Source organism: Kryptolebias marmoratus, linkage group LG13, assembly GCF_001649575.2.
Source record: "Kryptolebias marmoratus isolate JLee-2015 linkage group LG13, ASM164957v2, whole genome shotgun sequence".
Lineage (NCBI taxonomy): Eukaryota > Metazoa > Chordata > Actinopteri > Cyprinodontiformes > Rivulidae > Kryptolebias > Kryptolebias marmoratus.
Window position 1 is genome coordinate 17,942,836 of NC_051442.1, and position 12,170 is coordinate 17,955,005.

Below are 12,170 nucleotides of genomic sequence, written 5' to 3' on the forward strand. Positions count from 1 at the left end.
TAGAACTATGAAGCTATAATATTATGTGATAGTAGCTGAGACTCATTCACAGCACATACTCTGAACTTGACATTTACAAAATGGTGCACAATGTTATTTTCAAGGTTTCAACAACTCCAGCTCTGTCATTTCTCATCACAAGATGATCTAATACTCTGGCATGAAAGCTGGCAGGCGACATGCATTCCTTCAAGGAATGCTGGGCCTTTATTTTATAGAGCAAACAATCACAACCGTTGACCGACCGCGCCGAGGAATCATCCATTTAATGAACTACCTTCAAGCGCAAAGTGGCCCAGAAAATCCTCGTCCGTGCTATTTTAAAATGTATACGGGACTAAAAGTCAGATGGTTCACAAGATGGATGAAGTATCACTTCCTCACAGACACATCAGAGACACTACGCTGCGCTCGGTGTGAAGGACACAGAAGAGATTACCCACAGTTCCTCTGCCTCATTCACACACACACAGACACACACGTGCGCTGACTCTTACTGTCCATCCACAGACATCCACTCACAGGGGTTAAAGCACAAACGCACCAAGACATTCACTCAGACAAGTCTTTTTTTTTTTTTTTTTGAGGGGCAATTCGTCCAAGGTGATTTGATATAGCAAGCAAGTGGATAAGCTGCGAGACATCCTCAGAATAACAAGTGCTGCAGCTCACAAGCTCTGCTGGCTTTAATGTTGGGCTTCAAACCTGGTTTCATGCTGACAGCAGATGCTGAATGAAGTCTATATGTATATTACGTCACTTTTTCAGGCGTCAAAATCCGAAAGCGCACATGAGCATGTGCGAACATTAGTGTTCGTGTTGTAGAGATCGAAGGGGGGAAAAGAAGGCGTTGCCCTTTTGTTACCCAATCACACATTTTCCTTTATTTATTAGGTTTTCTTTTTTTTTTGTTGCAATTTTAGAAAAAAAAACTGCACATTTTCATCCTTTTAGTAAAAGTTCCAAGCTTCTCGTATTGCATGTAGATTTTATGGCTCGTTTTCCAAGATATTGTTTGTTTTATTTTACTTTTAAATTTCGTTTGATTCATTTTTATTTTATTTTGAAAATTCATTTGGTTATTCTTTTTAAATCCTATGTTATTTTATTCTGTATGACCCTCTTTAGGTTTTTCTCACATTTTCTATATCTATTCTTTTCTGAGATCCTGATTTTGTCTTGATCAGATTTATCGACACCTTTTTTTGAGTCAGATCTCATAAATTCAGGATTATTATCATCCTAACAGCCTCCGTGTCCATCTTTGTTGATGTAAATTCCAATTTTATTCAGATAATGGGTGACACACCTTAAGAGCGTAGATAACGGGGTTTAAATTTGGATTTGAACATCAAATTTTAAACAACTTTTCTTCATGTCGGCCTGCTGGACTGATCTGACCCAGTCTCATCTGGCTTTGAGTTGACCTTAATGATTTTTTTCAGCTGTTGTCAAAACAGTGGGTCGAGGGCTGACCTGAGCCACACTGTCAACAACCTTGGGTCCCAAATGGGGTCCATATGGGTGAGGATTATGGTACTGAGTCAAGAGTGGTCAATAATGAGTAAAACAAAGCAAACACTTGATAGGATGTGTAAGAAGAAACAAAGCAGCTTGACTCTGGCAGGGAAAATGAAGGAACCTGTGAGGGTACAGTAGGGTAAGAGAGTAACATGGGGTTGGGGTGGGGGGGAGCCTTTTCTTGGACCCTGGGTTTTCTTTGGGAGGAGAGCAGGGACTCCTCTCTCGGCCTTCTCTGCTGCTGCTGGCCCTTTAGCCCTCAGCATCTCGTAGTGCACTTCCGGAGAGTGGTGGCCAATGAGTGCTGTTCCTTCGGCCACCCTCAGTGCATTATGGGCAACTGAGTTCCCAGTGTCACTTGTGCCCTCTGTCCCACCCTCAGTCTCCTGTGCTAGGAGGCATCAGCCTTGGCAGATTCTCTCCGTCCGTTCTTTAGGGATGGAGAATCTGATGTCTTTGCTGCCTTCCGAGGAGGACTCACGGGCTCACCGGCCAGCTCGTGAAGCGACGGCTCTTTATACATCGCAACTGCGTGACAAAAATAGAATACCTTCAGAAATGCAGGTTGTTATCAGAAGAAAAGAGAGCTAAAGTAACTTATAAGACACAAACCTTCTATGACTTTAGGCAGGAAATGTGCGGCTCCCTTGGTCTTCTTCACCCGGTTGCCCTTCATAATCTGACCGTCACGGTTGATGCCAATGTACCAGGAGCGGCCGGACTGGGTCTGGCGGTACAGCATGGACGAATACGTAACATAGTAGTTCTCAAACACGCTCTCTTTAAACTTACACTCGGGAGTGAAGTTCTCCTGAAAAAAACAACAAAAAGAAAAAACAAATCAGAAAACCAAATTAATGTGCAAATATTTTAGGAAAACAGAGATTTCTCATTGAAAATAAATTCTAGTGCATGGCAGCACGTATGAATGTTCACATGGACTAACTCCTAATAATATATAACTGCACAATCAAATAATTTTATTCATAATTGAATGAATTGACATTCAAAGGCATTCAGTATTGTCTTTAGGAAATTATGCCATTATTTTTAGACAGTTTTTTGCAGACTGGTGAACCTCTGCCCATCTTTACTTTTGAGAAATTCAGCTCCTCCAAAATGTTCTTTTTAAACCCCATCCTCCTCCTGACCCGTTGCCAGATAATCTGATTCATTGCAAAATGCTCCTCCAGCTGTTTCATAGTACTTACCTTAACAGGCTTTTGTTGTCTCTGTCTCAACTTTTTGAGATTCACTGCTGCCACAAAATTCCAAATGACCTTACTTTCCCCATAAATTGTTAAATTTCTTAGCTTAAAAATTTGATATGTTTACTATGGTATCTTGCGAATAAAATATTCATATATGAGATTTGCAAATCATTGCATTGTTTTTTTTTTCACATTTTACACAATATCCCAAAATAAAAATATATATTTTGGTTGCAATACATAATATAGCCTGGCACCCGATAAGTACAAGGTAAGTACTAGGCATTTACTTGGTACTTTTTGGGTACTTGCCTGGTATTTACTTTGTACATAACCCTAGGTACCAATGTGCCTGATAATTACCTGGTACATGTCCATTAAGTAGTGGGTATTTGCTAAGTACCTACAGGTATAGACCAGGTGGAATCTGTATTCATGAAGAATCTGTGTCTATAATTATTTAGCAAATAAAAGTGTAAATTAATACTCCACTTAGAAATAAACTTTATTTCCCTGAGGTTGTTCAAAAAGTTATCTACAACAGGTAAGATACTGATTGTTCATAACTTTTCCACAAAACCCCACTTCAAAATCGCTGAACTATTCCTTTGAAAATGTTAGAACAAAAAATAAAAAATTGCCCGGACTGTTATTACCGCCCCCACCTCCACCTCGAACACACTTTCATTTAGAAGACAAAACGACAAGTAGTTACTTTTAAAAGCTCAAACTACTTTTTTTACAATTATACTTTACAAATTACTGACATACTAATTTGGTTATGAAGGCTGTTGCCAATTCATTTTACTGATTAGGCTGATCAATGAATCAAATCCTAAAATGTCTCATTGATTTGCCTCTGCTTGGACTGTACCGTTTTTATGTTGCTTTGGGCAAACGCCAACGAGATAAATGTTAAAGTCAATGACTCAGATTGAAGGACTTGGCAAATTGGTTTAAAGACAGTCTTGGAACTTGTGGTCTGGTACTTTAAATAAAAAGATTAGGAGGCGCAACATTTGTGCATACTTTTTGGCTTTGGGTATATAAAACAAAGTCAAGTCCATCCATTATATACCCACTTTATTCAATTCCTAATGGAGAGGCCAAAGCCTTTGCACCACTGGGAGAGAGACAGTTCACATGTTGGACAGATCATCAGGCCACCACATGGCTAACATACAGAAACAACCTGCATGCTCACACCCCTGGCCTGTTAGGGATACCAGGCACGTCTTTGGATTGCACCATCATTCCACGCACAGTCAGTTCACACAAGTAAAATCCATCACCTCACAGTCACCCGAAAGTCAATTAATATGGGGCCACTCCTGTGTTCTGTTAATTGTCCGTGCTGGCTGAATCCGAAGAGGCAGAATAAAATTAAATGACCAGAACTTGGATCAAATCCAGCACTTTAAGCCAGTCATTGTAACCGATCATGTCCCCCTCCCTCTCTCTCTATCCTCAGCATAAAGATAACTGAACCCTGCATAATGTTGACCGGTGATATTAACCAACAGAGACGGACATGCATCTCTCTTAGTCCCCATCAGTGTCTCGGCAGGGTCCTTCCCTCCCATCAGAGAGCACAGCCAATCTGCTGGATTGATTAATTGAGAGCAGCAGAGCAGAAAGGGCTGAGTGGAGAATTTTTATAAGACTTTGAACAACAGAAGAGGGCCAAAGGATCACAGCCTGGTGTGGACGAGCTTTACTAAAGAGCCAAAGGAGATTGAGAAGGTGCAGGAGAATCCAGTTTCACAATTATCACAGCTCATCACCTTTCTCCTTCAAAGGGAGACGTCCTTCTTTAGCTGAGAAAGCGTTACAGGACTTTAGATACTTTCACTCCAGTCGATGCCCTTTTCAGATTTCTCTTCTCACTGTATAAGAACAACAACAACAACAACAAAAAAAAAGCTTCCACCCTAACTCAAAAAAAAAAAAAAAAAAAAAGCACATCAACCTCACATTGCAAAGCTATTTTTAGATCCACTGACAGGTTTGATATCTTCTGCTGTGCTAACGCCGAGGATGGGATCGATAGATGATCCACTTCATTCATTATTAATCAGGCCAGAGAAAAAGAGGGCCGGAGAAGGGAGGGAGCCAGAGGGTGGAAAGGTAGGAGAGACAGGACGGAGAGCAGAAGTTCACTCAGATGGGACAGAGGGTATGCTAGTTAATAAAGTAGATCAAATCAAAAGAAAAAAGGGAGAGACCCGTTTTCTCTTTCACGAGCAAAAGCTGAAAAGAAGATGGTTAAGAACTCCTGAGTCTGAAACTCACAGACTTCTTTAAAGAGAGCTTATTTCTCCAAAGAACTTTCACCTCAACCTTTGAGATGACACCAGTGATAACTCTTCTCCCAAATAATTGTGAAATTAAAGGCCCAGCATTCCTTGAAGAAATGCATATTGTTCTTTTATGCGTGATTGTTAAACTAAGATCGTCCTATGGCAGCAAGGAACAGAGTTATAGTCATTTTGGTCAAACTTGTAAATTAGCTATGTACTACTAACAAATCAAACTTTAGCTCTATATCTGTACATTTTACTAAGTTATACCCATTTTTTGTGTTGGCTAAGGTCAATTATCTCCGACAGCCATCTTAAAACAAATTGACTCCAAAATTTAATCAGTTGTAGATGTACATCCGCTGATTACTTTCCTAATTTTTAATTAAAGTCCGCCTAAAGGTTTATGAAATATTATTCTAACAGACAAACATACTTGATGTCAGCAGTCAGTGCCAAGGTTTTGAGCAAAGATGTGATGTAATGTGTATCACTTGGGGTATGTGATGTGAATCAGTCTCAGCTACTACCACACCAAGTTTGAGCTCAATATCTCTAAAATCGACTGTGTTATAGCCATTTTTCTGTTTTCTAAGAATGAGTTGACATTGTTTTAAGTGTTGCACTGTTTAAAGTTTGTGTTCAGGAGCTATTATTATGTTCAACCAAAAATCCATAATATTCTCATTCTTAATTCAAAACTTATGAAAGGAATTTGGTATGTGACTGTACTCCTTTTTGTGTGCCTAAAGTCAAAAAATGAACTCAAACGACAGCAGATGAAAAATGTAATATGTAGTGTCCGTGCTGAGAATTCCTGAGACGGGGAGAACCTTTTTATGATGCGGCGTATCATCCCGACCCACCCTGCACATGCTCGCCGCCTCCTTTTTCATCCCTTGTGTCTGATTACATCTATTCTGCTCCGGGAAGCTTTACTCTTTATGCCACCATACACTGAAGGTACCTTTATTCCACTAAACAGACAGAGAAGTGCTAATAATACACTTTGACAGGTACCAGTTACCTAAATCTAACTAACTCTAATTAGAACATAATGATCAGGAATTAAAGTTGTGACCGTGATTAATGGTCTATATCTTGTTTATTCCTTCTAGCAGCACGAAAACTCTGCTAATGCCCATGAAAATGCAGCTCTACTTTTGGAATTCCAACCATGTTTCGGGATCATGATGTGCAATTATTTGCAGTCCCCCTATGCAGACAGCAGGGGTCACAGGACCTCTGCTGCCTATTGACCGTCCCACCAGCTTTCTTGAGTAATCTGCGAGTTCCACAGTGAAATCCGCCATGCCGCAGTAATACCGCCACAATCCTATTGCATTATGGCTGCAGCGACCTCCTTGCACGGCAACGTAATGCTCATTCACATCACATCTCTGTTAGGCAAGCACACGGGCACAATCTGTGGTGCGCATGGAGGGGGCGAGCCACCAGAAGGGCATGTTGTTGATGTTGTTGCTGAGTGGGATGTAGATGCACAATGACACGCCATGTTACATAAGTCAGTGGGGCAGAGATGTGCTTATTAAGAGGAGTTTACAGACTATGAGACTAGGAGTTAATACCGTCTCCCAGGACACTTGTATACTCCGTCCCTATTATACGAATTATGCTCTCATGGCAGAGTGGATGATGATGTGCAGAGACTTATTACTCTGTGATGCTGATTGATATCTGAAATGTCCCTATCAATACATCACTGCTCAGAGATGGCCGTTTCAGGCATTCCTCCACTTTAGATTTTCCAGGATATATGTAGATAATAGCGGGCTGTTTTTGTATCATTAGCTGTTACATTATCCCTGCAAATTGCAAGCACTTCTTTCCGATATATCCCTGAGCAGCTCGAATGGAGAGCTCTGTTACAAGACAGATCATGAATCTATTAGTAAGAATAGGTTTTGTCCTTCCAGAGTTCTCCTAATTGGCCGCCCTGCATAATGTCTTTCTTTATCCTGACAGATCTGCCCTGTGTCTCTTTTGTCTTGTCCAGGCCAATTATTGTCTCCGCCACTTTGTCTAATGTCAACGTTTTTCCTATCCTGTGATAAAAGGGATGCTTTCTTTTTCCAGCAGCAGGTGACGTCATGCATGTCAATGTAAATGTCCCATAAAAAGCACAAAAAGGAAAGGACATGTGTCATCAATACCTCTCATGTTCTCTTACTTTGATTATTCCTCTCATACATACATCTGACTTTCTTCATCTATATTAAAGACTACAATATATACACAAAATAGTTTTGGTTTGTTGTTTTTTTAGGATTTTCTTGATAAATTAAAGTCAGCTGTTTATTGGTAAATAGTCAGGCAGGCATTCCCATGGACTTTGATGGCATTGTGATCTGTAGTGAGAGTAGGGAGCAGGTGGAAGAGAGCCTGGAGAAGTGGAGGCATAAAAGTCAGTTGTGTGAACAAGACGGAGACAGGTTTAACAGTAAAGCTGCAAGGAGTAAAGGTCAGTGTCTTACCTGGTGAACACAGATCACTAAACTACCTAAGTTTGGCAAACCCAACATTAGCTCCTGCTGGATTAATGAGCTAATGGCTGTTCTCAGTAGGCCAAGACCAAAGTTGATTTTTGTTGTCTTAAAATAACTTCAATCTCAGAAATTTCATAGTGGTTCAATGATTTTAGAAACTTTTATCTTGATGTCAATAATGTACGACAGTTATTTGTACAGAAGATGGAAGTTATTTATATTAAAGAATAAATTGAGCCAAAGTCAGTTTCCAATAATGATCCATAAACAAAACACAAATTGCAAAACAGAACATACTAAGTGCACTCAGCCTGTCAAGTTGGGTGGACAGTGAGGTGAACCCAATGTGAAGACTCGTGATGAAATTCCAGGAAGAACTAATTTATTTTAAATAAAGAAAACCAAAAACAAAAGCTGATGTGGCAGCAAAAATGAAACCAAATACAAACATGAGCAAAACACAAGAGGCAAGACATGAGGGGAACCAGACAGTGCATGAGGCACCAACAAACCAGTGAGTAAGTGGAGAAGATGAGCATGTTTTAAAGGCAGAAGGTAATTAGGGGAAGTGGGCACAGGTGAGTGATTACAAACTTGGGGTAGGTGTAGATGGGTGTGGCAGGCAAACAAATGATTGACTGAGGACAAGTGAATATGACGAAGAACACAGAAGTCACAGGGAGCAAAAACCCAACTAACCAAACTAAACACAGGAACAACCAAAAACTGAACAATAAACCCAAAACAATGGAAACTTAAAGAACAGCTTAGACAAGAACCCAAATTCTGACACAGCCAGAGTAACTATCGAATGGAAAAGTAAGGTGTTGTAAAATTCAGTTAAATTGTAGTTGCTTAAACCGCTATAAAACGGCAGGTTTTTACACTGCATTACTTTTGCAAAGATAGTTTCTCCGTCAGATCATGCTTAACAAATTCTGTCTTGCAATGTTTTGTATCACCTGGATAGTTATTTGGTAATGGACCACAAACAGCACAGTCTTTAGTGTAAATAACCAAAGACTTCTCTCTCTCATTCCTTTTAAATGTGACTGAGAAAATATCAGGGACGGATGAATGGATGGACAGATGGATAGATGGGTTTATATTTGTTCATGTCTAATTTTTGATTGACACAACAATTTCATGGTGCTTTACTTATTTGTTTTCATTTTCTGCTGGTGTTGCAAGTAATTTACATTTCTGTGCATCCAGTCCTCCCATGTGCCTGTTACTTGTTCCTTTTGTAAATTTCCATTCTCGTGTACCATGGTGTATTTATGCCTCTCTATATTTTAGGTCAGTTTGGTCATGTGCCTGTTGCACAACTTTTTTATCCTAAGTATTTTAAATTGTGTTGCCTGCTCTTTAATAGGTTTTAGATTTGCTTTGTTTAGTACTTGTCTAAATTTTGCTTAAAATTTGTCTCGTTTTCTGTAAGATGCATCAGCTTTTTAATAAAGTTGACATATCAGGGCGGCAGTGGCTCAGGAGGTAGGGGTTCGTCCTGTAACTGTAGGGTTGCTGGTTTGAGCTCGTCTGTCTCAGCCGTTGTGTCCTTGGGCAAGACACTTCACCTGCCTTGCCCACTGGTGGTGGTCAGAGGGTTCGGTGGCGCCGGTGTGATGGCAGCCTCACCTCTGACGGCCCACCCCAGGGCAGCTGTGGCTACAATGTAGCTCACCACCATCAGTGTGTGAACGTGAGGATGAATGGGTGAATGACTGAATGTAGTGTAAAGCGCTTTGGGGTCCTTGGACTAGATAAAGCGCTGGCCATTTATCATTATTGTCTGGTTTTCCTGCCTGATAGTGCAAGTCACCTTTAAACGCCTTATAACAAAAACAACTCGCAAAGACTTGAAAATCAATTGCCATCCTAGTCTTTATCAACACAACACCACCTCTTATTTTCTCTTACACTCACATTGTCCCTGTCAATGAAAAATTGGAAGGAACAAGCACTTTTTATTACAGGGCAAGCCATTTCCCACTGATGTCCACAGACTAAAATCTGTACAAGGCAACAATTGATTTCCTTTGCTTGTGAGAGCCTGTTTCAACAAAATGACCACTGCAGGTAAGGTGCATGAAAACATTACCTGCTGATTATTTAGGAGAAATCATCACAAAAACCAGGAAGTATCAGCCAGTAAAAATGGCTCAGCTGAAGACGACACAAAGCTTACTTATCATAATAAAAACAATACCTACCAAGGTCACATAATATCCTGTAGCACTTTAAATGCAAAAGCTAACATAAACATAGTTTTAAACAACAGAAGAAAATCCATAAATCTCTTTATGATGGCACCTGAACTCCTTCACTACACATTGGTACATCTAATGTGCCACAGAGAATATAATGTCTCTATTAAACCAAATACACAATAATATAAAAGAAAACAGATGTCCTGTTGTACAGACTGTATAAACCCTGTGCTGTAACTGTGTGTGTAAGTCTGTGTGAGGAAATTCTCTGAAAGAGGTCAGTGTGGGATGCAGTAAAGCTGGTTCAGAGGAAATCCCTGCTTTTTTCGAGTCACAAAAGCAAAGCGTAAGCAGGTAAGATAATGGTGCAGTCTGTACGCCACAACTCTCTGACAAAATCTGAGGCTCCTGCTTGCATTGAGTGTTTTCTGAGTTTAATATATGCTGTCATTTAAAGAGCACACCCATCTCTGCGTGTACATTAATGAGAATTTTATTTGTGGCACAGCGCATATAAATTTAACTTTAAGGGGACAAGACAGCGTTGGTTGAAAAATGAGCAGAATTCTAAAATCCAACTATTGCTCCTTAATGTATACAGTGTGACTTTTGTGCAATTATCCTGAGCAAAACCTGAACAGAAAACAGTTTGACAGATATTGCTAACATTTTATCAATAGTTCCATGTTAGCGATTTGAAACTAATTATATAAATTAGTTTTCTGTTCAAAATACTGATCACACTGACTACTCTTACACAAAAACTCACAGATTCTGATAAGATCTGACACTAACTTTCATCTGCTTAATGTCTCCTAATGAAATGTTATAAACAATTATTTTTCTATCTTATATTATGCCAAGCGATTTGGCCTAAAATTTGGGGACTGGTTCAACAGAACGAGCTCTCCAATACAAGTGGCTGATATGCAATTCCTCCGTAGGGTGGCAATGTTCAGCCTTGCTGACAGAGTGAGGAGCTCAATTCTCTGGTAAGCGCTTCAAGCAGAGTCGCTGCTCTTCCACAACAAAAAGAATCAGCTGAGGTGATTCAGGCTTCTGATTACAATTCAAGAAGAGGATCATGAGAGGAGAGGAATGACTGGGTTTCCCTCCAGGACCTGCTACCTTCTTGACCTGGCAACAGGAAAGCTGAAGAAAATGAATGGATGGATGGATATCCATATAATTCACTTTTAAAAGAGAAATATTAAATTGAGGAATAAGACATTCAGATGAAGTCTTGATTCTCACTGTTGAATTTCATGTCATGTTGTAGGACAACAATAACTTTCCATCAGAAAAGATTTGAGGATCATTCACTCAGACACTTATCTGCATATCACACTAAATACAACATCTTCCTGACTGTATCTACAGGTTTTCTTGTGACAAAAAAATAGTTTGGATCTATCAGACGTGATGATTGCTTGGTCTGGTTTTGGTTGGTGGTGCATATGAGTATAACAGGTTTTTCCAGAAGAACATGGCATCATGGTGAGATGCTCAGCGTCACCATAACATGTTGTTGCTTTATGTTTATGCAGGTTATACTCACCGAGGTATAGAGGTATCCTTCACCATTCATAGCGAGGTACATCCCTGTTTTTGTCCCTTGAATCGCCACAATCCGCAATCCCACCGGAATTAAGTTGAACTGTGCTAAATCCGGAAATAAAGTACGAGAGGGAAAATGACAAAGGAAATTAGAGAAAGTCAGGTGGCTGGGACATCAAACAGAAGACATTCTGTCGTCATTGTTGCAGGCTGAAAGGCTCCAGTGTCGCTACTGCTGTGACATTTATACACCTAAATTCTGCGACCTCTTAGAGTTCAGGTTTATAGAAGCACAACATCAAGTCACCTTCATTGTGCTTTTCACAGCCTCTGAACATAGAAAATAACTGCTGTTATTTTAACTATACCCCCAATTCCGAAAAAAAAAGTAGGGACATTGTGTAAAATGTAAAAACAACCACTGAATGCACTGATTTTCAAATTTCATAAAACCATATTTTATTCACAATGAAACATAGTAAACATATCAAATTGTAAGCTGAGAAACTGTACCAGCTTTAGGAAATATAAGATGATTTTGAGTTTATGACAGCAGCACATCTCAAGAAGTTGGAAGAGGGCCATGTTCACCACTGTGAAGCACCCCCTCTTCTTTTAACAACAGTCTGTAAATGTCGAGAAACTGAGGAGAGCAGCTGCTGGAGGTTTTGGAAATAAATGTGGTCCCATTCTTCTCTCATGTAGGATTCTGTTTAACAGTCCTGGTTTGTCTTTGCTGGATTTTTTTGTTTCATGATGTGTCAGATGTTCTCAACTGGTGAAAGGTCTAGACTGTAGGCAGGTCATTTTAACACTCAGATGTCTATGAAGCCATACTATTGTAATGGATACAGTACATGGTTT

At 39.9% G+C, this 12,170-nt stretch overlaps 1 protein-coding gene across 2 annotated transcripts in view; it reads right to left on the reverse strand.

Annotated features, from left to right (window-relative positions):
• Window positions 1-567: 567 nt before the first annotated feature.
• The window catches only part of fgf11b (fibroblast growth factor 11b), a 33,510-nt gene continuing 21,907 nt past the window's right edge, over window positions 568-12,170 (reverse strand). For both annotated transcript variants that reach the window (XM_017412499.3, XM_037978896.1), the window contains exons 3-5: window positions 11,308-11,411; window positions 2,134-2,332; window positions 568-2,049 (exon numbers count right to left, since the gene is read on the reverse strand). In XM_017412499.3, coding sequence (XP_017267988.1) covers window positions 1,913-2,049; window positions 2,134-2,332; window positions 11,308-11,411 — 440 coding nt within the window. In that variant the 3' untranslated portion in view covers window positions 568-1,912. The remainder of the gene's footprint in view (window positions 2,050-2,133; window positions 2,333-11,307; window positions 11,412-12,170) is intronic.